This window comes from Stegastes partitus, unplaced genomic scaffold (genome assembly GCF_000690725.1).
Source record: "Stegastes partitus isolate 25-593 unplaced genomic scaffold, Stegastes_partitus-1.0.2 Scaffold499, whole genome shotgun sequence".
In the NCBI taxonomy this organism is placed as follows: domain Eukaryota; kingdom Metazoa; phylum Chordata; class Actinopteri; family Pomacentridae; genus Stegastes; species Stegastes partitus.
The window spans coordinates 36,601-61,246 of NW_007578230.1; the positions used below are offsets into that span (position 1 = coordinate 36,601).

The 24,646-nt window shown below is 41.7% G+C and overlaps 3 protein-coding genes across 3 annotated transcripts; 2 read left to right on the plus strand and 1 right to left on the minus strand.

The window, feature by feature from the left end:
• Positions 1-224: 224 nt before the first annotated feature.
• On the plus strand, positions 225-4,012 carry ccnb1ip1 (cyclin B1 interacting protein 1). Its single transcript, XM_008287398.1, has 4 exons — positions 225-521; positions 622-768; positions 1,028-1,202; positions 3,279-4,012. Exons 1-4 carry the CDS (start codon positions 225-227, stop codon positions 3,443-3,445), a joined length of 786 nt encoding a protein of 261 aa, XP_008285620.1. The 3' UTR covers positions 3,446-4,012.
• A 334-nt stretch (positions 4,013-4,346) lies between these two features.
• Positions 4,347-8,953, minus strand: ttc5 (tetratricopeptide repeat domain 5). Its single transcript, XM_008287399.1, has 9 exons — positions 8,693-8,953; positions 7,520-7,652; positions 7,220-7,431; positions 6,702-6,852; positions 6,449-6,540; positions 6,150-6,353; positions 5,751-5,965; positions 5,484-5,628; positions 4,347-5,404 (listed from the first exon to the last, which is right to left on the minus strand). Exons 1-9 carry the CDS (start codon positions 8,753-8,755, stop codon positions 5,285-5,287), a joined length of 1,335 nt encoding a protein of 444 aa, XP_008285621.1. The 5' UTR covers positions 8,756-8,953; the 3' UTR covers positions 4,347-5,284.
• Positions 8,954-9,153: 200 nt separating this feature from the next.
• mettl3 (methyltransferase like 3) lies at positions 9,154-15,198 on the plus strand. The gene is made up of 11 exons (XM_008287400.1): positions 9,154-9,372; positions 10,438-10,628; positions 10,718-11,179; positions 11,281-11,456; positions 12,632-12,845; positions 12,979-13,166; positions 14,117-14,155; positions 14,241-14,349; positions 14,588-14,653; positions 14,742-14,854; positions 14,948-15,198. The coding sequence occupies exons 1-11, from the start codon at positions 9,270-9,272 to the stop codon at positions 15,060-15,062; spliced, it is 1,776 nt and encodes a 591-aa protein (XP_008285622.1). The 5' UTR covers positions 9,154-9,269; the 3' UTR covers positions 15,063-15,198.
• The last annotated feature ends 9,448 nt before the right edge of the window (positions 15,199-24,646 follow it).

Here is a 24,646-nt window from a genome sequence, read left to right on the forward strand (position 1 = left end):
CTGGCACCTACAGAAAACATAAGGGTCCAGTGAGCCTTGAAAAATAACTTCTTTAACAGTTTTTTGAAAATAAGTAGGTGGCTTCAAAGTGGTAGATTGTTCAGAAAATAAAAATAACAGAACTCAAGTTTATTGACTGCTTTTATTCACCATTACAAGACTGATTGTCATATTTCAGGGGTTTCCATTACTGACCAGTTACTGTACTTCTCACAGTCACTGCCATGTCACTCTGCGACGACACACTCCTGTGTAATTTCCCAAAGTGTCGGACCAAACTGAGTGGATTCGTCTGGGTCACAGCCTGCTCACATGTTTTCTGTGACCAGCATGGATCTGGTGAGTTCAGCCGATCCCCCGCCATCTGCCCGGCCTGCTCCTCTGCGCTGTCCGGGAAGCTGGACATTGTGAGGACAGAGCTGTCACCCTCTGAGGAGTACAAAGCCATGGTGCTGGCAGGTCTGCGACCAGACGTCGTTCTGGATATCAGTGCTCGTGCTCTGGCCTTCTGGAGCTACCAGGTCGTGTATTTCTCTGTCTACATGTCTATCTGCAAATCTCAGCCAAGTTGTTTTCTCTTTAAAGAAAACACCTGGTTTGTCACTCGCTGTGTTTTTACAGGTCCATCAGGAGCGAATCTATCAAGAGTACAGTCTGTCACGGGCCGACACACAACTGAAACAGATGGAGAAGGTGCTGACCCAGCAGAACCAAAGCAGAGAACTGGAGCTCAACGCCATGAGGGGGGAAATAGCCTCCCTGAAGAAAGTAAATGACATTGAATGCTGATTCATTAACTTATGCTACAAATTAACCCCTTGAACCCTTATCAAGCATTTCTGAAATTTGGTAGTCGTAATCTGGTTGAGAATAGCCTCAAGTTGCATTTTGACCAACAAAAAAATACTCTATTTGTTTTATGTCAGATAAACTTGTGCGACATCATCTCGAGCTCCTTCCTTTCTTGACTTTGGATTTTGAAGAAATGCACATAGAAGAACATGTTTTTCTAAATCTTGATGCTTAGGTGATGGAGGAGTATAAGAGGAAGTACAGTGAGGTGTCTGAGCGACTGATGGAGAGGAACAGACAGTACCAGAAACTACAGGGGCTGTACGACTCTCTGAGGCTGCGTAACATGGTGGTGGGTGTTGGGGAAAGAGACACACTGCCACAATCTGGATTTCAAGACTTCAACACAGGTAATAACACGTAAGGTGTATATTTGGATACTGGTGTAAGCTTGTAGGAGGTTTTCTGTCCTTCCATGAATTTTATGAAAATATGTTGAGGCTGCCTTTCATATACAGAATTATGAGTAGGATATAGTATCTGGATCATTTTTTGTGTTTCCAATTAGTTTTTGAAAATAGCAAAAAGCTGCCTGACAATGTTTTTCATGTTGAAATGTCAAACGTAATGAAAAATGTTCATGATGATAATAAATCACTGATAAAATACGTATTTAATAGGTAGTGTTACTTTCAAATGTAAGCAGAAATATTGTTTCTGAGACAATTTGTCAACAGATCAGTATCCACCAATAATTGTGATTATTCATTAACCCTCTGAAACTCAATCAGTCTCTGGGCATTTTTTGTTCCTGTCACATTTTTACTTACAGAAGTCCTGCACCTCTATGGTAATATCACAGCCATAGCAAGATGCAGAGAGAATTTAAAAATGTGTACTGTCCAGAAGGGCTGAATGATATGCAAAACAAAAAAAAAAGAGTCTGGAGAATAAGAGTTACAGTGTGGGGCATCTCTGTAGTACCACATTGATTCATAGGAATCGGTATGCTGTGGCACATTATGTTTTTATCAATAAATTACTTTTACAATTTTAATATTGTTCTTGTCCATATTGCGATTTGGATCATATTTCAATTGTTTTTTAGCCTTACTATGCAGTTTAACACAGTTCGAATGCCATAAATCATAGTTGAATCAAGTTGTATTTCTTTGATTATACAACATTTTTAAAAACCTGAAATCAACATTTTTGTTGTTACCATACTGGGAAAATGGTGGCTCCACTTGCTATATATAACTTACTACTTGCATTTTTTATTTGTTTGCATACCTGTCGCCTGTCTGGGCTTGGTAAATACAGCCTGCAGTTCAGCTCTGTTCAGCCAGAAATTCCCTAAATTTTTGTCATGTAATTGTTTGTTGCCACTGAGTCACTAATGGCTTCCCTGGTGCACTGAGGAAGAATTTTTTTTTTTGGACAGATTTTGGTTCCAGCAAATGTTTCATTTCGGCACATCACCAATGCATCAATAAAGGGCTGACAGAAAGTTGGAAATCTAACAACTTTTTTTTTTCTGATAAATGGTGTAATTTTGTCTAATTTTCGAAAACAGATAATAGGGCTTTAAAAACTGCCAGTAACCTTTGTGGTTCAGAGGGTTAAAGGAGCATTGTGCCCAGTTTAAGGGGTTCTATTGGAAGTATAATATTCATAATTCTGTATTCTTTAGTGTGTAATCACTTGTAACTATGAATTGTTGTGTTTTAATTTAGCTCCGTATATCTACAAAGGGAGAGAGTTCCTTTTTCCACGCAGCCCACCGTGTTGTACTGTTATGTTTCTACAGTAACCCTGAACAAACAAGCCAAACGCTGCCTCTAAAGAGGGCCTTTTGTGACTTTACGTTTTAAGTGCAGCTGCTGTAGGTTCACCTACATGCTTGGAAATGGAAGGTGTTCAGTTGGTTGTAGTTGGCAACTTCACCACTAGATGCCACTAATTCCTGCAGGCTGGTCATCAAAGTAGTTCGAGCTTATTAGGGAGGAGGTAGACTGCTGATTAGACAACACAAGCAATCTGTGTCAACTTGGCCTCTATTCAACTGCACTAATTATACATTTTATACATGAAACGACAAATCATTCAGTTAATTAGGGGAGAGATTAGTTGATAGTGAAACCAATTGTTTGTTGAAGTCCAAAACAGCATGTTTGGCAGGAGGTTTATTGTAAAATATCACTTTAGCCCAGACAGATAAAAGAAGATAAATAAGAATTAGATGCTTTCCTAAAATCATGAGAGCAGGTTTCATATGTGCCCATGCTGACTAATGAGAAGAGGAAGGAAGCACAGCAAGAGTAATGTTAAGTAGCACAAAGAAAGACACAGCTGTAGGTGTTTTGTCAAAAAGAGATGGTCATCAAGAAAGAACAGCAGGAGTAATGAGCCAGTTGTCTTTGTCAGGGAATTTTAGTCAGAATAACAATGAAGGACATCCATCAAATGTCCTGTGTGTCACTCAGGGGCGGCTCAGCAGTCGACTCCCCAGAGAAGCCCTCAGTCCTTCTCCCTCGGCCCCGACAGGGACGGCCGATTCTTCTCCTGCCTGGAGGCTGATGGAGCCAAGACCTTCTTCCAGTTCAGCTCCCCTGCCAGGGAGAAAGGCCGATCCTTCATCAGTAATCACTGAGAGGAACAGGTTTCATTAGTTACAATTATTCATGTGACTGTTGGACTGTGCTCTGTTGGTTTGTTAGCTATCTAGTTGCAGGTTTTTGCCTTAAGTGCATTTTGCCATAGTTATGGTAACTTTGAACCTTAAATGTGTTTTGAACAGTTATATGACATAAATGTTGGCTTTTAGTCGTCTCTGTACGTTTGGGTTATAGTAAAGTTCAACATCTGGTATGTCTTTTCTCAGAGCACTGCCTGACGCTGTTTTGTAGTTTAGAGTGGATGTGTTCCAATACAAATGTTACTTTAATTTACAGTATGCCAGAAGTGCATAGTATGTCAATGCAGTATGGCAAAAATACCAGGTTGTCCTACTGCATCCAGTTATAGTATGCTTTGTGGCCATTTTGACCCTCTGTCCTCAGATACCTCACAGTGCCTTGCACAAGTATTACAAAGCTCGAGCTGCCAAAAGTGCACAGAAAGATGGTAAAGCTTACGGCACAATATTATAATACAACATATACAAATAAGTATGTTCCAATTGTACTGCATGAGACAGTATGTTCTTTGTTAGGTCAATTGCAATACGTACTGCAATTAAAAATTAAAACCTATGCATGTTTGAATGCAGGGATTGCTTCTGATTACTAAAATGCCTAAACTTCAGTTGTTCTTCATTTCCAGCATATTTGAACAGACTAATGGTTTCAGGGGGACACCACTATTATATACATATATATATATATATATATACTTCAGTTTTTTTAATATATGATTAATGTCTAAACAGTACAACAGATTTAGAGGGATGGAAGTCATTTCAATGGAACTGAAGCAAGCTGATTGATTGTTGTTGGCAAAAAAAGTTAACAAATTCTCTCATGTCATGTAGTGTGGAGATACATACTACACTATGGCACTGAAACATTGTTTATTGCCTTCAGATTTTGCATTAAAAAAAAACATTTCCTTTGTCACGGTAAATCATAGATGCTACTGAACCACTACAGTGAGATGATCGGTCATGCACACAGTTTTAAAAATCTGATTTGTGGTGTTGCTCAAAACAGTAAACTGTTGATTTGTTACATTAGAAGAAATCTGGGTTAGACGGAGCTTTTGATTGGTTCTTTTTTGGAAGGGTTTCAGTAGTGATGTCATTAAGTTTGTCACTGCATAGTAATCAACCAAAGCAGTCGGTTAACTGCCTTACCCAGACTGAATACATTTCTGATGATAAACGATGTAAACTAAGATCAACAGGTTGTTTCATGAAACATATTTTGCATGTCACAATAGAAAAAGTAAAGGTCTAAATTCTAAAACTACTGATGGCTGACTTTCATTTAGTTGCATCAGTTTGACGGTCCTGGTATTGGACATGCCGACTCGCGGTCACACTGTCATGTCCTACTGGGAAACTCGACTACAACAGAGCCATTATTATTGTGAGTAGTAAAACCTTTGCTTTTCCTACTGTGAGAAGTCAAAATATCTTTTTAGGAAGCCCAGACTGGCCTACTGTCTGATCCCACTTTGAGTACTATTGTTTTAAGACACCACACAAACATATGTGTACAGTAAAAGAAAAAAAATTCCAAAGTAAACTAAAGTCATAATGCTGACATCACATTGTTATCACAGGTTCATCGATTTCCACAATAACCCCCGTGTCTGACCCCATAACAACAGAATACAAAAAATATTTATAAATATCAACAAACATAACATGGTGACCTCTATATACAAAAGAACACATGAAAGAGGCACAAACTTTGGACATTTGGAAAATTATGCAAAATCTTCTTCTAAATCCAGCAAAAAATCTTGGTCCGTGTGCTTCTAGCTCAGTTCATTCTCTCTGTGGCTTGTAGCTGACAGAGACAGCAATCTGACTTTGGATGTTTTGTTTCTTGCCGTTGACGATGAGGAGCAGAGGAGAGTCCACTCGTATACTTCTGAAATCAAGCGACTGTAGAAAAGACATGAAAAAGTCAGACACTCAGACATTATTGTGGAAATTTTTAGACAGGATGCGTTAAAACACTGACCTTATCTTTATGTGTTATACTGTGACGTTTGACTTGAGGTTCAGGAATGACGACGGAATCACCAATCAGGACGCCCCAGCTGTCCGCTGTGTTGTATACCATCACTACTATACAGGTCTCCTCACTGTCAACCATGCCAAACGTACTGGAGAAAAGAGAGTGCAAGGCTTTACACCACCACTATGAAAAAAAATCAAACTCAATCTGCACCATCACACCAGGTCTGACAAGAAGTGGACTAAAGTTAATGTTGAATCTGCCACTTACAAGGCCATACGACCCTCAGAGGCCAAGCTGAACACCACCTTCCCCAGGGCGGCCACCCCAGCATTATGGCCGTGTGTGAGGGAGTTCAGAGTTCGAGGCTCCAGGCTGCCAATACGACCGGACGGGGAGCGAAATTGAGGAGAAGAACAGGGACCCAAAGCTGACGTGTTGAGGTTCGAGAGCATCGTCCGTAACCGACGTGCCTTCACCTTCCCCTGAACACATGAAAGCACTGAAGGTTAGGAGAGAAGCAAGGCTGCTCTTTGCTGCCACCTTGTGTTGGTGGTATGTCATCTTGATAATGGTATGTATGACAATATAAGCAAAGAAGCATATGAATAATATATAATAACATAGAAATTGCTGTAGTGTGGGAGAGTGAGCTGCATCTTCACCCACCTTGTTCTGTATGAGTTCTGTCACTTTCTCCAGATATTCCAGCAGCTGCTTCTCTCGGTCTGGTGGCTCATCCCAGCCCGGGTCGAGCGCTGCTGCTCGACTATAACCGCCAAGCGCAGACCCAAACATCTCCTCATACTGGAACAGAGTGGCTCTGTTGAAATGCAGCTCCGGGTAACAAGAGGCAGCTCTGTCCACAGTCTCCTACAGAACGGTAAGATGGAAGTAAAATGTATTGTCAGTCCACAAACTCTTTTTAAACTATGGAGATGCTGTGTTCTTTGTGTTTGTGTACTCACAGATTGTGAATAGGCACTTAGAGCTTGTTGAGATAGCTGTGGATTCTGTCCACAGGAAAAAAACAGAGACACGTAGGCGTTTCCCAGGATGTCTGTAAAAACAGCAACATAAAACACAATTTAATAGGAGAACGTGTGAATTAACTTGACATCATTCTTTCTTTGGTAACAAACAAATTCCTTCGTTACAAAGAACAAAAGGACTACACTGTCTATTATGTCATGTTCCTCTGGTGTCCGACTCTCTACTCACACCAGGATGTCCCGTCTGTGACATCCAGCTGGACAGCTTGTCGGGCCATGTCCACACTCTCCAGCACCTGCTTGCCGTGTGCGTCTCTGTCAGCGACTGGTAGCTGCCTCAGCACCATAGACAAGTTGCGCAGAGACACTTTGTTCTTGTTCTACAGGGGTGGAAAATAAAGCACAGAAATATAGGTTCAAACAGGAAACCTAGAATGGCGGGACAGAGTTTATTCTTTAAGACTTTTCAGTGGTTAGTACTCAGAAACAGCCCTTTAATTCACTGGATATTGTCCCAGATTTTCTGTAATTTGGCAACTGGGAATTATGGATAAAAAAATCAGTTTATATAATTAAAAAATGCTGTAAATGATAACAGATGGTTTGCGTTTTTGAGCTTTCAAATGTACTTTTAATGCTTTTCTCCACATCTGGGTTTGTGATTACAGAATTAAGTTTTTATATAAGCCAAGGTGACTGAATGAAAAAATCACTATGTGGACAAACATGCCTATCTCCTTCCTTTACCTGCTGCAAGGCACCAGTAAAGCAGTTTTTGGCACCGATCAGATCTCCTTTTTTCCAGTACTGCTCGCCCAGTGTGTTCCAGCCCTCGACCAGGCCAGGCTCCAGCTTCACAGCGCGGGAAAGGCACTCCTCTGCTACAGTACTGAAGTCCGGAGCTGCATTCAGACACCTGCCCTTCTGCAGCAAAAACTCTGCTTTGTGTTTAAAGGACTCTGTAGGAAGACCCAGAGACACAGTGGGTGTGAGTAATAATCTGCAAATCATAAACTAGTGGGTTGCTTTGGAAATACAACACCTCACCTTCCTTCTCCTCCAGCTTCTTCAGTGTCCGTTCTACCTCCTGTGCCACATCTCTTTGTTTCCTTCCAGCTTCCTCCACGCTGTGAGTCTCAAAATAATGATCTCTGAAATTATACACTTCATCCACAAGGTCCTGTGTTGGAAAAGCAGGTGTTGGGGAGGTGAAAAAATAAATTAAAAATAGATCAAAGGGAACATTTCTCACAGCACAATCTGCCTGCAATATGTTGGCATTATTAGGCCTTGGAGGCTAAAGCCCCAAATGAAATATAAATAGCATTGAATCGAGAAAAAACAACAACTTCCAAAGCAAAAATATATTTTTTAAATAAAGCAGGCCTGGAGCTATCCATCCTAATCATGCATTAAACATCAAAAACACTGACAAAATGGCCAGTTCTTTGGAGCAACATTTACCAGGACTAAAGAAACCATTTTGGGTGTTTTTTGGCAGTCTTGCTAAAAGGTTCTTTGTAGAACTAAAGATATTTCTTCTATAGCACCATTGCAAAGAGACATTTTTGGTTCCAGTGTAGAGCACTCTACTCTGAATTAATCTGACAAAGGTGTTATGATCAGGTTGAAATCTAAAGACTGCTCAAAATGACAGAATGCTGTCGCTTTAAATGCTTGATGAAGCCAGTGATGCAAATATTCCCTGTCTGACAAGGGATTAAATGTCAAAATGCCAACAATGCCTCTGCTGTAGTACAATACTGAAATACACTGACAAACTGTTAGTGTCAGATGTCTGCATTTTCTGTAGTTTTTAAAGGTGTGAAACCTTGAGTACTTCTACAGAGCTCATTCTTGGTGCACTGAGCCTTATGCACACTGGCAATATGGTGAGTCAGCAAAAATCACCCAGACCCAATCAAAGAATGCATACACATCATTTATATGGAGATTTAAAAGGGTCATTTTAAAGATCAGAAGTTATTCTAAATAAAGAATAAGAAGTCTGGCGTTATACATATGCCACAGTGTGAAAAATAAAAGCCAGACACTAAAAGATGTGTTAGCATGACAGCCTGTTGTTATAGTAACGACTCGTTTAGGGCAAGTCCAGCAAGAAATGTACCAAACTGATCTCACCCGAAGTCAGCAAAACACAAAAGTCTTGAGACTGTCAGTGTCTTTGGATAATAGTGTGACACTGGTGACGGGACCTACCTTCATAATTTGCAGCTCGTTCTTTTCTTTCACAGGTTCACCACTCTTCTCGTCTTCCGCCATCTTTGCGTTCGCTGAGAGCAGCAGCCGCCTGTTAGCGACAAGAGCGGAGAAAGAGCGCAGCAAAATGCGGCAAGTTCCCAGAGAAGTGCACAATTTGAGACTCTAATGTCTGTATGCCGAGAGATAACGGTCACTTGTTTAGGGAAACATCACGAATGCAATTAGTTTTGGCACGGAGGAAGTGGGCTTTTAATACCAGTCCGTACTCAAAATGGGTCCGCTAAATAACTAATCGAAAATAAGGAAATTGACTTTATTGTGCTGTTTTATTCGTGAAATAGAACCCTTTAAGTGTTGTCGTGTATTTATTTCAGGTGACACAATTGTGAATATCAGTCGTGGACATAGCACCAGTCAAGCCGGAACGCTTGGACCTCAACCAATATGCTGGCCGGACACGTTTTCGTCACGTACCATACATACTTCTTTCCTAAAAGGGCGGCCAGTGTTCAACTTTTGTCCAGACACCGCTCAGTGTGACCGGTGTTTGTGTTGCTTTTAAATCCAGTTCGTCATGTCGGATACATGGAGCAACATCCAGGCACACAAGAAGCAGCTGGACTCCCTGCGGGAGAGACTGCAGCGGCGGCGGAAGGACCCCGCTCAGCTGTCCGCGGGTACGTTCGGTCAGGCCGGACCCTGAGTACCAGCAGGGTGGCAGCTAACGTTTGTTATTATGGAGTCAGTAGAGTATTCTTCCGAGTAATTATTTAAAAGTTTTACCTTTAAACTGTCAGGAATGAATATACATCTCAACTGGGGGCTATAAAAATCCTCAAACCTGCCAGCTGTTACTAAAAGTGTTTATTATTCCTCAGCCGTCTGACATGCGCAGACTGACGCTGATGTTTACGGTTATAATAGAAAACGTGACATGTTGAGATGATGAACTGCTGGTTGGACTTAATAAGTAGTAAACTATCTTTTCTTACCAATAATGAAAATAAATCTTAAATGGAAGCGTAGTTTTTGTTTGTTTGTTTGTTTGACGTCTCAATTATAACTATCTACATCTTCGAAATTGAGATTACAGAATGATAAATAGTGTCTTATTGATTTTTGAAAGTTCTGAAATAAGCTGCAATCTTTTAAGAGGAGTCCTCGAAAGTAAGTAGTTTGATAATACAACATGATGCTGAAATCCATCAGTGTGCTACTGGGACTTGTCCTATCCAGATTCCTGCAATAGCAGAATAGTTCATGTTTACATGGCACATTTTAGGTACTGATCATATAATAGGACAGAAAATAGGATAAATCTTGTAAAATTAATTGATATAAAATACTAAAAAATAAAACAAACAGGACAAGATGCGAGATCAGTTCATAAAATGGGAGAATACATGAAATCTTACAACTGTGAAGAGCAACCAAGAGCCCATAAATTCTGAGATTTTATTAAAAATGCCAGCTGAGGAGGAGCATTTGATTTCAAAAGGGAAGTTATTCTAAAGCTCTGGAGTTGCAAAGGCTTGTGAGTTGCGATTGTGGGACAGTTAAAAGCAGTTGTTTTAAGAGATGCAGGCTAGCTCTAAAATGTATGACAATTTGGTTTGGCCATCCAGCACTTAGCCTCCTGAACAGTTAGGATGACTGAAGATTATAAAGCTCAATTCTCTTTGAAGATGAGGGTGTTCACAACTTTATCTTAAAGTATTCCTTTACCTTTGTTATCCCCTCAGATGGTGGAGGCAGCACAGACAGTTCCACAGCCAGGAGTGACAGTCCAGCTCCGTCAACTCCGTTCACCTCTCAGGAGGAGACAGAAAAACCGCCGGACCCTGAACTAGAGAAGAGGCTGCTGGGATATCTTTCTGACCTGAGTCTTTCAATGCCAACAGACTCCCTTGCCATCACAAATGAACTCAGCAGTGTAAGTCTTTGTCTCATGGCAAATACTACTTCTAAATGTAATGTTTTCCTTGTCTGATGTCTTCCTTTTGTGCTTGTTTCTCTTCACAGTCAGAAACAGCCGTCACTCATGGATGCATCCAGAGTCTGCTGCTCAAATTCTCCGCTCAGGAGCTCATCGAGGTCCGACAGCCTTCCTCCACTTCTTCTTCTACAACCTCCTCCACTTCTTCCACAATCGTCGTAGCCGTGGACCACACAAAACTATGGGCTATGATCGGGTCTGCGGCTGGAGCCCAAAGAACTGGAGTCAAGAGAAAAGCAGAAGACCAAACCCACAGCAAAAGAGCTGCAGGCTTTTCTCCTTCCCTTCAGAGCTCTGCTTCTCCTCCACACTCATCCTCCACCACCTCCCTTACACCAGCTTCCTCCTCACACCTGGCAGGGCCTTTGGCGTCAGGGAGCGGGGCTGACAAGAAGGGCAGGAGCAGCAAAAGCCAGTCGTCTCATGTGGACATGGAGATCGAAAGCCTCCTGAACCAACAGTCCACCAAGGAGCAGCAGAGCAAGAAGGTAAGAGGGCTGATTATTATGACCAGTTGAGTTAAAAGTAAGGCAGGGTAGTTAGGAGGTGTGATTACTCATGCAGCATCATGTGATTTACTCATGTCCAGGTGAGCAGAGAGATTCTGGAGCTGCTGAATGCCAGCACAGCCAAGGAGCAGTCCATTGTCGAAAAGTTCCGCTCTCGTGGTCGAGCTCAGGTCCAAGAGTTCTGCGATCACGGGACCAAGGAGGAGTGTGTTCGCTCTGGAGACACACCTCAGCCGTGCACTAAGTTACACTTTCGGTAAGTACTTGCCTTTAAAACTTGTTTTAGCCTTTTACTTCTATCACCTGATATTACTAAATGTTTCTGTTACACACTGTATACCAGATGCCTCAGACAGACCTGAACTGATTTTGACTTGCTTTGGTTTTATTGTATTACACACAGCCTGGTACCAACCACTTACTTCACAAAACAAAAAAAGAGACACTGCTTTAACACTACCTGAAAACATAGAGATCAAAAATATATTACACAAAAAAACCAAAGCATTAATAACACAAACAAAGAGCTGTGCATTGAATTTAAAGATGACACCTTAAATTCATTTGATTTATTTCCACAGTAGTCCTCAGTGGTCCAAATTGTGATAACGATTGTTCTGCCTCTGCTGAAGTTATGATATGCAAATGTATTTATTGTCGATACTAATGATATTTAAAAATAGAATGTTCTTAGTAAATTATTTGTACAGTCACCTTTCCTACTTGTAAGAGACAATGAATTTTCATTGTTCAGTGTTTGAAAAATACTCTTGGTGGCCTGAAGATGGCACTGAATTATGATCAAATATTGTACAGTAACAGTGTTGCAGCTAAACAAGTGCATAATAGAAAAAATGTGGGGAGAAAAACAACATTTCGAACTTATGAAGGCCTTACTGCTACAACATCACTTTTATTTTAATGATATGGAAATTAGTTCTCAAAAAGAGTCTTTCAAACTCATATCTAAAGCCAAACTCTGTACACATTGTTGCTCAACTGTGATTTATTTTGGAACTGGACTGAATTTATACCAGATCAGTCACTGTTTGAAGCTGCAGTTTGAGGAGGGTCACGATGCAGATGCTTACTGCATCAATAATCAAAAATCTTGCTATTGCCTGATCATACAGACGTCAAAAGTCAGCTCTGATGTCTTCAGGTGTGAGATGTTCAATGGCTGGATGTTCGCTCAATCGGTGTCGCAAGTAGAAGTGTTGGAAAACCCTGGTCTACATAAAGAGGGTGTCTCTCGCTTTATTTGAACTTTTATGAAAACGCTTCGAGATTTAAAGGACTTGAAGCGTCTCCTTCATCCTCGATCAGATTTCCCTCGTGGCTGTAAACAGCTTGAATCTTGCATGCTGGATCTCAGGACTCGTGGACAGGCTGTTTCATTTTTTGGTGTGTACTATATATTTCGTCATTCAGTCGTATCATCAACAAGCACACGGACGAGAGTCTTGGCGACTGCTCCTTTCTCAACACGTGTTTCCACATGGACACCTGTAAATACGTCCACTATGAGATCGACAGCCCTCCAGAGGCCGAGGGCAGCCTGCTGGGGCCTCAGGCAGGGACCACAGAGCTCGGCCTCCACGCAGGGGACGCAGACAGCAACGTGGGAAAACTCTTCCCTTCACAGGTGAGGACGAAGAAAGATGATTTTGCAGGGCAATTTGAGACAGAATGATCAATAAACAGATGTTTGTTTTGTTTTTTTTTTCTTTCTTTTTTGTGGGTGTGAAAATTGTCTGATGTTATCCTTTGATTCCCAGTGGATCTGCTGTGATATCCGCTACTTGGACGTGTCCATCCTGGGTAAATTTGCAGTGGTGATGGCTGACCCTCCTTGGGACATCCACATGGAGCTGCCCTATGGTACTCTGACTGATGATGAGATGAGAAAACTTAACATTCCCATTCTACAGGACGACGGTTTCCTCTTCCTGTGGGTCACTGGCAGGTAAATAAAACAACCCAAACAGCCTAGAAAATAAGACTCTGCACTCGTATTATTGCCTTCCTCAGCAGGGCAGCCTGCTGCTTCATACTACCATTCATCTCACAACAGGACGGTTTCATTTTTAGCAGGGCATAAAGTCATTTTTTCATCCACAACTTGGTGTTCTGCAATGTCAGAATGTCAGAATGTCCTTGAAGTGAGCACCGAGTCACGTTGCTCAAGTTAATGTCAGCATTTTCCCTCATGGAAAAAAAAATTCCATAAGCCGTGACATTAATTACACACATATATATGTGTACATTTATTTTTTTCAACAAACCGCTTTACTTCACTTTGCAAAGTGGATCAACCTCATCACACCGTAGACACTGTGTTATGCCTGCAGAGGACGACCTAATCCAATAACACTTGATCAGATTCAGTAATCAGGAAATACTCACGATTTTAGCCCAGAATAACAATACTATCATAGGCTTCCAGACTTTGAAGAGACATTGCTATGAATCGAGCTTATTCAGGAGAAAACAAGATTTGTTTGAGGTAAAAGCTTTTGTGCATCAAAACAACAACACAACAGACAGATGCAAGGCCACGTTCCATATTGCTTCACCTCCTCACTAATGTGTGAGAGTCCCTGTTGATGGCAGTGATCCAGTCCTGCAAAGTGAAGTAATGTGGCTTCTTGACCAAAAAAAAGTAAGTGAATAAGTAGCAGTTAAAAAAAAAACTTTAGTGTAAGGTTTTAAAAACAAACTGACCAACAAAACTTTTGAAAAAGTTCAAGCCTGGTAAATTAAATCAAATGAGAAAAGAATTCGTGTTCCTCTGAGTTAGTTGTACCATATTTGGCACCGTGCAAAGACTACATTTTTCCTGATTTCTGTATATTCAAATTTAGTCCATAATTATTCTCACACATGCTTAAACTCGTTCTTGTTTTCATCCTACAGGGCGATGGAGTTGGGCAGAGAGTGTCTCAGCCTTTGGGGGTAGGTTCAGTACAGTTATCACCATGAGGTCATCTTCTTGTTTGGAGACCGTCTTATTTGTTTTCCTGTTGTTTTTCTGTCTCAGCTATGAGCGTGTTGATGAAATCATCTGGGTTAAAACCAACCAGCTTCAGAGAATCATCCGCACCGGCAGGACGGGTCATTGGCTGAATCACGGGAAGGAGCACTGCCTGGTTGGTTTCAAGCAGTCTGTCCTACACTGGATAGATAAACATGTTGGGTCACAAAACGTTAGGAATCTTGCCTCCAGCAGCTTTTTCTTTTTAATTGGTTGCTGAAGAGGCTGTGCCCTAGCTTGAAGGCGTTTTGGAACAAGATACTGATCAGCTACTGTCGCATTTTTTTGTGAGTGGAACTACAAAAGTGTATGCGTTAAATGTCAGAACTGTAAACCCGTGTGTTTGTCCTCAGGTGGGTGTAAAGGGAAACCCGCAGGGCTTCAACAGGGGTCTGGACTGTGATGTCATTGTGGCCGAGGTAAACGTCTACCTGTCTTCTGTTACATGTTCTGGTATTACCCATGATTCCTTCAGCCTGTGAAGTGTCTGCACTCTCTTTCTGTCAGGTCCGCTCCACCAGTCACAAACCAGATGAGATCTACGGCATGATAGAAAGACTCTCACCCGGCACCAGGAAGATTGAGCTCTTCGGTCGACCCCACAACGTCCAGCCCAACTGGTAACACACCCTCATGCTTTAACTTAAAAGCCAGCTAACTGTTGAGCATATTTTTTTTAAATATACTGAATGCCCCTTTTATTCCTCCTCCAGGATAACTCTTGGAAACCAGCTGGATGGCATTCATCTGCTGGATCCTGAGGTTGTAGCTCGATTTAAGAAGCGTTATCCAGACGGCGTCATCTCCAAACCCAAAAACATGCAGTGATGACATCATTAGTGTTCTGCAGGAGTTTGTTTGTAGATTGTTTTTATTTTGTTTTTTATATACCTGTGAACATTTTTTAAAATAAATATTGTCAACAAAATCCACTATCACTGAAGAAATAGTGGTTTTCACTAAATTTGGAGCTGTTGCCGCATTTTTCTGTGTGTTTTTGTTCATGAGGCCCATATTTAATGCTGCAAAACATATTCACCATCAATAAAAACACAGGAGACATTCTAATACAAATGCTTTATTTTGTTAGTTAAAAATGAAGATTTTGACTTTGTGGATTTTAACAGGCGATCATTTGTGGTTTTTGGAGTCAGCATTTACCTTCCTGTCTGTTTATTTTCAGAGAAATACAGACTCCTGTTCTGTTCATCCTTAAAATCTGCTTTTAGGGTTTCCAAAAAAGTCAGCATTTCATTAACACAACTGAGACCTTTATAGTTATAAAAATATTAAAAGAAGCATGACTAACAAAATATGTAAAAGAAATACAGTTGCTGTGCAGCTCAGTTTACTTCATGAGTTTTCAAAAAGGAACTAACGAGAAGCCAAACAGCTGCTAAACATCCTCAAACTGGTCAGTGTGTATTATACACAGTGTCAACATGACTCTTGTGCAGTCGGTGGGTAGGGCTGAGGTGAATTCCTTTTATAAAACAGCAAATTGTCTTCTGATTATGAGTATTTAACGCTCAACTCCCAAGGTTTTGTGTCACAGAGCAGAATTAGAAAATTAGCCAAGTCCTGTGTTTTGGAAAATGATTCAGTCACTTGTGATGATGATGATGATGATGCCTGCTAATGATAAGGTTCAGATTGATGTTCATAATTACACTGTGAAGCCCTATTTAACACCAGCCATGATCTAATCAGCAAACTGAAAACTGAGCAGTTTTTTTTCTCAAAAAAAGTAGTTAAAGATAAAAAGAAATGCAGTTTTTAAAAAATGTAATGCACTTATCGGTAGTGAATGCTGTAAACAAACTCTATGTTGTCCTCCACCTCATCACTTTGATGGCTGGCAGTGGATCCATTCCGTTCAGTCTTATGAAATCTGAAAACCGAGTCTCTTTCAGTCTGTTTCCCTCTGTCCCTTGCTGAATCTGATTAGCCATCAAGAGTTCTGTGTGGGCGGCGAGGAGCAAGAGGTTAAAATGTGACCCGCAGCTCCGCACGACTACTGTTGATCACATCTAAAGGTGACGTTAGATGCATTTGCTCAGCTATCAGGCCTCCTAGCTCTGCACCACGGGCTCCAAGCGTGAACGGGCGACGGTAAATGGAGTCCGTTAAGCTCCTCTGCAGGCTCCTCAGTAGGTGGCGTCCACTGCGTTGATGTTGCTGTCCAGCTGGTGCCTGAAAGACAGCCTGGCCTTGGTGGAGAAGTAGATTTGTGAGCCCCGACTGAGGGTTCCTGCTCCTTCGCTGTCACTGCCCCAGGATGTTGTGGAGGACAGACGAGGATTCATCTCCTCAATGGGAACTGAACAGATAGAAAGTCAAGCTTCATCAGGCTGTACTATCATGGATTTGATCTACAGCGATATTATTTGAGTATAGTTGCTTCTCACCTGCTGCTGGGGGGCATTGCCTGCTCTTGCAGCGTTCTTTACAGCGTCTGTAGAAAGGAAAACACTGGAGCATCTTCACACCCATGACAGCCACCTGAAGAAAGAGGAGAGCAAACAAACATAAATGTCAGAGTCATTTTAATGCACAGGGTTCCTTTTTAGAGAGAGAGCATAAAGATAAAGCAAATCTCAGCTCCACCAATGACAAACGTTGCCTTAAATATGAATTAAACTGTTAAACCAACTTTCCAACACTTCATCTGCAGCTCACGTTTAAGCTGCCTTATCATTGTGACGCCAGGTCTGCTGACAGTTCCTTGTCTCCTCTCCAGGTCACAGTTTAATGGAATTATGATGCTGCACTTCAGCAACACGATAGCTTAATGTAAGCTGACAGTATCACTGAATGGCGCGGCGGCCCAGCAACCAGCCAGCCAGTCAGTATTTACCATCATCGCCATCATCCTGCACACTGTGTAATCCTGGAAAAGGACGTCAGTGCACTACTGCAGCCAGAGGAGTTGATAAGCTCTGTTCTAAGAACCAAACAGATTACGCAGAGGTGATCTGATGGAGTCGTAGCTAATAGGCACACAGGTCAAAGCGGGTCAAAACAGCTGTTTTACATCAGTAGTGGAACACCATTCCACCTTGACTTGTCCTACTGCGGATCTGGACCAAGACAAGACAGTCAGATTCATGATTTCCCTCAGGATTGTCTGTCTATCTGTGGCAGCGAGTGCCAAGATAAAGTGAGCGCCACACACCAGCGCAGAGCTGCATTTGAGAATTTAGAAAGAGAAAAAAAAGGTATTTATTTTAGTCTAATCAGGTTAAGAAATGGGTCAGGTGAAATGGAGCAGAAGGAGGTTGCGACTGCTGTAACTGTGCAGGATTCATTCTTTTACTGCAAGTTACCTCAACTTTTATAGATAACCGTTAACATCAGCAGCCTCATAAACAGTTTACTGAACAGTTTATTAGTCTTCTTTCAAGCAAAGAACAGCAATAATACACTACATCAGCCACTTAAAGTAGCTTTTGGGACACTTAACAATAGGAGGAGGTTGTGCAATCTTATACAGAACATATTAAAGTGTATCATAACTAAGATCTCAACTGCTAGATGTTGGGCTTTACTTTTTATCTACGAACTTCATTTTAAAGAATTATGTTGTGAAAATTAGATTAAAAAACTAAAGACGGGTGGTTTAATTCTTCATGGATGCAAAATGACAACAAAATAGGACAAAAAACAAGAACAAAAAGAAGCAAAAAGGGTTAGAAAGAGACAAAAATGGCCATAAAGAAATGCAAAATTAGACAAAAAAAAAAACAACCACCAGTGCTCCACTGTGGCATGCATAGGGAGGCTTCTACATGTCTGTGCCCATGATTGCAAAAAAATTGGATATGAATAACAATTTTTGTCATTTGACATTTTGCCATGTCAAGTCACCAATATTTATATAGCACAATAAAAGAAGAATAGAAGTTTACCCAATGTGCTTTCCAAGAAAATGTATGGTTGTTTATTTAGCAAAAGTTGTGTTGAAATACATTAGTAGACCTTTTATGTGAAAATCAAACCATGCCACTGGTGGCTAACCCCTTCAGTCAACTACCGTTTCATCACCTGAGTCTGAAATAAACCGTCGACCTCATCAGTGTGATGGGAAAACCCTTCTGGTGTGATAATCCACTGAGCCCCATTGTTCACTGATCACAGAGACACAGATTTCTGGGGACAAATATTAAACTGTGATTGCAACATAAAGCAGAGGCAAGCTTTCTCCCCTCCACTGTTTACTGCTGATTCCTCATCCTGCTTGACTCGGTGAGGCAGTTTTATGGAGATGTGTCAGCTCGCACATTTCGCACAGAGCTGCTGCAGCACATTAGAGACAAGCCGGGAGGAAGATGTGTCCACTAAGTGAAATTTCACAGCCACAGTAAGAGCCTTTTCCCCTTCTCTGTTTCTTACCATCTCATGCGCCTCCCTCCTCTGTTTCGCTCAGGTGTGGCTCTGAAACCCTATCCATTCACAGACACAGTGAGTCCATTATGTTTAGGTCAATTTAGAGGTTCTGCCTGCCAGATGAGAACTCACAGTATAGCAGCCATTGTAAAGAAGAAAGAACAGGGGCAGACTGACCAGGTTTTTCCCCCTCCTAGTTTCCCACACAAACACACACAATATTAAGGCCCTGGTCAGTGGTGAGGAATTTCGGGCACAGATCATGATTGGCTGTGGGGGTCTGGCAGCACACAGCAGGCTGGGAGCCCGGAGGAGAAAAACAACCTCAGATGGCAAACACATACACTCACAGTACCCACATTGACCACAAAGGGGAGGGGGTGGAAAGTAAAAGCAGTGGAGGCAAAAGACCAAATAGATAGAGGATGTGATGGGAAAGAAGAAAAGGAAGACGAAAGAAGAAGAAGGCTTACAAAGTAGAAAGAGGCGGGTACTGTTCTGTACTTAACCTCTTTTCTCTCTAAGTTTTTCTCAAACTGGGGGCTTCAGCCTGCAGCCAGCTGATGTTTACATGCACTTACAGCTCCTGAATAATGTGGTTTTACTAGTTCAATCAGTGGAGCCGCGCTGATGAAGCTGAAAATTGCGCAATCCCTCCAGAGAGGGCTTGTGGCTCATGATTTACGCCTGTTTTGCCTCACGTGTCGGAGGCTTTCATAATTTTGAGTGCATGACTGTGCATGTGTGCATTTACAAGGAAATTGGATGTGATAGTTAAGGTACCGAAACATGTTCCCTGAGTGCCAATTTTCCCCCAAACAAACCTCATCAGACCTCTCTGTTCACACTCAGCCCCTTATCAGTTGTGCGAACAATGTTAACACAAGCAGAAAAGCTCATACACTTACAGTAGTGTGATAACAATCTTCCCACAGGTCCACAATTCCACCCAGCTGCCCTTTTCCACTCAGTCCCTGGAGCTTCATGAAAAAAGTGAAGTCCTGCGTCCCTGCCCTCAACACAAAGCCTCACACAGGCCTGCCAGACTGGATGACGCACACATGCTGTGCATGTATACCTGCACAAGCATGCGTGTCCATTAATAGCAGCATACAATCCGCTTTCATTCATATTCATCAGACACAATGGATAAAGCAGCTTCTAAAGTGTTTCTACAGAACATCTAAGGCTCTTGCTGCTTTATATTTCTACTTTACCACATCTTTGAACCACATTTTGAACTTTTCACTCCATGACATTTATCTGTCTGCCTCTAGTGTGTTACTATTACGTAATGTACTTGAGGTTAGGCTGTTGAAAAAATAAACAAGTGCTGCATATTTATATTCAGCTTACAAGTTAGTAGATCAAAAAACTACACGTGCTTTTCAGTATATACAAAACACTGAGTGGTGTTATTCTGCAAAACTTAACATTTCATAGTCAAGGAACAACTTGCTGATCAGATGGTCTCTGCTTCTACTTTAAATCCAAGAGTTTAGGGACTGTATGAAAATTATTAGGGTGGGTAAAGATGAACCTTATTTTAATTTAGTGAAGAATCGATAGTCAATGTATTTTCTTAAAACCTTTCTGTTGACTGAGACAAGTTCACGGTGTACTATGTTTGCTAGTAGACTCATGGAGAGCAAAAGTGCAGTGCATCAATCGCAATCTCAAAAACACACATTTCAACTCTCAGGGTTGTAAAAAAATCAGAAATCAATCCTGTCAGTTTGCAAGTCGGGGCCTTCTGTTCATAATTCTACTTTAGAATTGGCTCACTGTTCAAATATGTTTGACTGAATTACTGCAATATTACAACTCGGCCTTGTTTACAGAGCAGTGTTGTGGTGCAGTGAGCTGGTGTGCTGGAGCTGCAGTGAGTGGCGGAAGAGTGGGTTACGTTTAGGCAATTTTGAGGTAGAAACAGATTACTTGAATAGAAAATGTATGGAAATTGGTCATTCGGATACAGAGAAATTAGTTTTCAATGCTTCAAGTTATCTTTTTGATTTAACTAATTACGTAAGTATTAACTACACTGACGAGAAAGGTAATTCAGTGTTAATATTTTCGTTTAGCCAAAAGAAAATTAAAAAACACTCCACCTTTTTCAACCTGTAATAACTGGCATACAGTCCCTTACTTGTGAGCTATAATACCACTGCTTTTAAAGAGCAATAACTTTTCACTGGACTTTTGGTTACTTGCATGTTTTTGCACCTTTGCACAATGTTTAATCTTCTTTAATGCCATAAACTTGGCATCTTTAACGCATCATGTACTTCCTCTGGTACAGATTAGGAGAGTGTGACGTGCTCGTGCATGAGGTCTCGGCCTGTGTGCACGCGCAGGTGGAAGGTTGAATGAAAAGCTGCGCCAGACAGGCTAATCTGAGCTTTCATCTAAAGCACTGCGCATCACTTATCTCACTGTCTGCGTAAATAAACCGTCTAAGACAAGCTTGTGTTTACATATTGACCTGGCATGACCAAGAGGTACAGATAACCTTAGAAGCCTGGACATTTTTTATGAATGTCAGACCCTGATGACAATTAAACTGGAAGGCAGTTAACAAGAATAATGGGTGACTTATTCAGGCGTGAAGAATAAAGTGTGACAAGCAGTGTTCAGTAACAGTAGGTCTCTACAAGCCCTCAGCATTACCAGACAGTGTTATTTATAATCAGGAGCCCTCCCACTGACACACCTCCTTCTCCAAAAGAAAAAAAAAGCAATCTCACAAATAGAGACGCACATACTAAGTTTTATATGCGCGCACCATCCAAACCTGTATTCCACCCTGCAGTTAGAAATCAACTCCAGTGGGGTTCAGAAAGCTGCAATCTTACAAAAGAACATTTCAATCGTGGTAGAAATAGGTTACCCACCTGGTGAGATAGACTTGTAAACGCAAGGAAAGTGGGTATTTGTTGATATTTCTCCAGCCTTTATTCACTCCTCATGTGTCTTTCTTGTCTCTCTCCTCATTAGAATGTGGTTCAGTGTGCGTCCTCGGAGCGCTGCCCTGCTCTGCACGTCCTCAAACCTGCGTCCTAGCGCGTCCTTATTGTCAGTCTGGGAAGGTTTCTGTGGCGCGGAGTGCCTGAACTTTAAATAGCTAATCCCCGGAGCATGGTGAGTGGACACGCCTGCCTTCTCTCAGCCTCCCTCCCTCCTCTCTGTCTTCTTGCTTTCTTTCTGTCCCTCCTGTGCGCCCTCCCTCCCCGCGCTCTGCTCTCCGCGGCGCACGCATCCCACGTAGACCTGCTCACTTCCTCCTGCATACTCTTCTCTGTTTTGCCTGCATCTACACATGCTGGGAACACAAAACTGATCGGAAATAGCAGTTTGTGGTGCACAAATTATGAAGGATAAAGTCACAGGTGCACACAGATGCAGGTTAGAATTAAGAGGATTTGACCTCTGGAGCTATTGGGTTGGCCTTTTTCTACCACTGATCCATGTAGGAACTGTTCTCTTGTTCAGAGTGATCAGAAGTCAGCATTACCTACTTTGTTTTGGTTTTGCTGCCATGTTTCATGAATGAAAGATGCTGTATAAATAACATTTATTTCTCTTACCTACCCAAACCTATGCACAAAAATGATGGAAACACTAATGAAGAATGTTGGGATGCTGGATTTTGTACTCTACAGGTGGAGTCTGCAATATTTAGCATATTTAGACAGCTGGCATGTACCAGATTGATGTTCTGTTGTGATAGCATTGGTAAAAAGGTAAGTCATTCTGTAGTACATCATAATCTGGCTGCACGTCATTATCATTCTGCAATAGAGAAAAAACACTTTGGCTTGTCTGTGCTTCTTTAAACCAATTACAGTCATGTTGGGCCGGACTAAATGAAGGATGTGGCTTCCTGTTCCCCCAAAATAGTGACAAGTGGAATTCTTGTGGTGAAGCATTTGCATGCAGGGCGACAAACATGAAATGGATAATCCACTGAAAAACAATCTGTCCCTTGAGTAGGTTGCTGCCTGGAAGTTATTGTCGTTGTGTTGAGGAAAGCGGTAACATGCTGATAGCGAAAAGCAAAGACACGTGAAATGAGCGGCCAATGGCAGCCTGCATCCTGCAACTTAAACTATGAAGATGAGTTGAGTTATGTCATCTGTTGCAGCAAAGAGCCGCGTTATACTCTCCTGCAAATGTGCACACAAACAGCTGCAGACACCACGGACGTGTAGTTGTTCTTATTAGACTACTTTGTAGTCTGCTTTGAGTCTGTGCAAAGGATGCCCTCAATACATGTGCAGCAGATTGGTGTCTATATATCCTGGTGTGCACATGACAAATCAAATCAAAATGGTCCACATTGCTTTTCCAGCACATGTTCAGTTGCTGCTCTTGTAGTCTAGTAGCTGTGCAGACACGGTTACAACAAACTGGAGGGGACATGGACATCCGCTGGTGACCAAGTTTAGGTCACTTGAACTTTCATGGCATAAAAATCAGATACATGTTGAACACTACCGACTACTTTTTAAGTGCATACCGTCACCAACCAAACCAGAGTACACAGAGTAGGATCCAGTAGTTGGTCGGCCATATTGTGCATTTAGATTGAATGCAGAATCACTGACGTCACGACACATGAGATACAAGTTGTTGATTCTGAAAAGGTATTCACCCTCAAGAAGCACTGAAATTTGACACCCCTTCCAAAGAGAATGAATCCTAGATTTTGCCTTTCTGATATTACAATGGGAACAGGTCTTAGGTCCAGTACATGCTTACAGGCCAATAAGCAGACAACAGACACGCACACGGTTCTGTTCACAATAGGCCAACGTCAGCCTGCACAGTCGAGTTGAGTCTCATATCGAACACAGAAAATCACACAGGAAAATTTCTACAGGACGTAGCAGCTACTTACAGATTGGAGTGTAGTGCTGTTTCATAACACAGGATTTCTGGAAAGTTTAGAACTTCCCCCTGTGTTTGGACTTTGTGAATGAAAAGCATGCACAAATCAAAGTTCTACTGTGACTACTTCAATTACAACTCTGCTATTGATGAATTCTAAAGGTGCAGAAGGCTGAGAATGTCCTTGTACATTCACTTCCCATAACACACAGCTGTTTTAGGCACCATTTGTTTTTCTGGCAAGTTTACAGTTGGCACGCTTGTAGTGTGGACAGTGACATGACGAAAAATGTTTCAGCAAGACACCCCAATAACTACAAATATACCTACAGTTTAGCTTATCAGATCTGAATCAACACTAACCTGTAGTTACTTGTCTTGTGGCTCTTTTCTGGGAAGCCTTTGCAATGTTTTCATAGTGAAAGAAATACAAAGCAGCAAAGAGGCATTTAGGCATAACCTTCCTGGAAAAGATATATGGTGCTTTCAAGTGATAAAGGTGTGCCCAGATGTTGGATTCTGAGTCTTGTGGAGCTGGTTGTGGGCAGCTCGGATCACTCAACGGTTTTGGAGTGATACAAACAGGTACATATGTGTCATGTTGTCCAAAAGAAAGGTTTGGAAAATCAGTTAACATATGACATTGTAGACGCTTTTGCAGAGTGAGAAAAGGCAGGTACAGATAGGTGGACAGAGAAGAACTTGGCTACCGTCGGCCTGTTTGATGGTTTTATTGCTGTTTAGCTTTGTGGCCTGAATTTAAGGCTTATTGAGGGCATTTCACTGGTTGCACGGATTTGGTCTGGTGGAAATTTACCCAGATGAGTTCTCAGACTGACTCTGAGCCTGCTGCTCAGAAATCACCCAGGAAACAGTCTGTGTAACAGCAGGCACATTTCTAAAGCTGCTCCTGCACCGTGGACTGCAACAGGGACTTACCCATGTGGAAATGAATGTCAGCTTTGTTCAGTGCAGTGAAAACACACGTCGATGAATATTTACATGTTGTAATCAGATCAAGTTAACCGCAGTTTAGAGAGATTGTGTCTGTGGTTTGTTTAAGGTTTACAGGCCTAAAGCATCTGACTAACAGCAGCTTTTTGTAATTAAAAACCGCAGAGATACATTGCATAGGA

What these genes read in the sequence shown, in the direction of transcription:
- ttc5 (XM_008287399.1), bottom strand. Translation starts at nt 8,755, where the DNA reads ATGGCGGAAGACGAGAAGAGTGGTGAACCTGTGAAAGAAAAGAACGAG. An exon ending in CACAGACGGGACATCCTGGT is followed by an intron (nt 6,541 to 6,701) that starts GTGAGTAGAGAG and finishes CTGTTTTTACAG; the next exon opens with ACATCCTGGGAAACGCCTAC. An exon ending in GTATAACACATAAAGATAAG is followed by an intron (nt 5,405 to 5,483) that starts GTCAGTGTTTTA and finishes TCTTTTCTACAG; the next exon opens with TCGCTTGATTTCAGAAGTAT.
- mettl3 (XM_008287400.1), top strand. Translation starts at nt 9,270, where the DNA reads ATGTCGGATACATGGAGCAACATCCAGGCACACAAGAAGCAGCTGGAC. An exon ending in TTCCTGTGGGTCACTGGCAG is followed by an intron (nt 13,167 to 14,116) that starts GTAAATAAAACA and finishes TTCATCCTACAG; the next exon opens with GGCGATGGAGTTGGGCAGAG. An exon ending in ACGGGAAGGAGCACTGCCTG is followed by an intron (nt 14,350 to 14,587) that starts GTTGGTTTCAAG and finishes GTTTGTCCTCAG; the next exon opens with GTGGGTGTAAAGGGAAACCC.
- ccnb1ip1 (XM_008287398.1), top strand. Translation starts at nt 225, where the DNA reads ATGTCACTCTGCGACGACACACTCCTGTGTAATTTCCCAAAGTGTCGG. An exon ending in AAATAGCCTCCCTGAAGAAA is followed by an intron (nt 769 to 1,027) that starts GTAAATGACATT and finishes CTTGATGCTTAG; the next exon opens with GTGATGGAGGAGTATAAGAG. An exon ending in ATTTCAAGACTTCAACACAG is followed by an intron (nt 1,203 to 3,278) that starts GTAATAACACGT and finishes TGTGTCACTCAG; the next exon opens with GGGCGGCTCAGCAGTCGACT.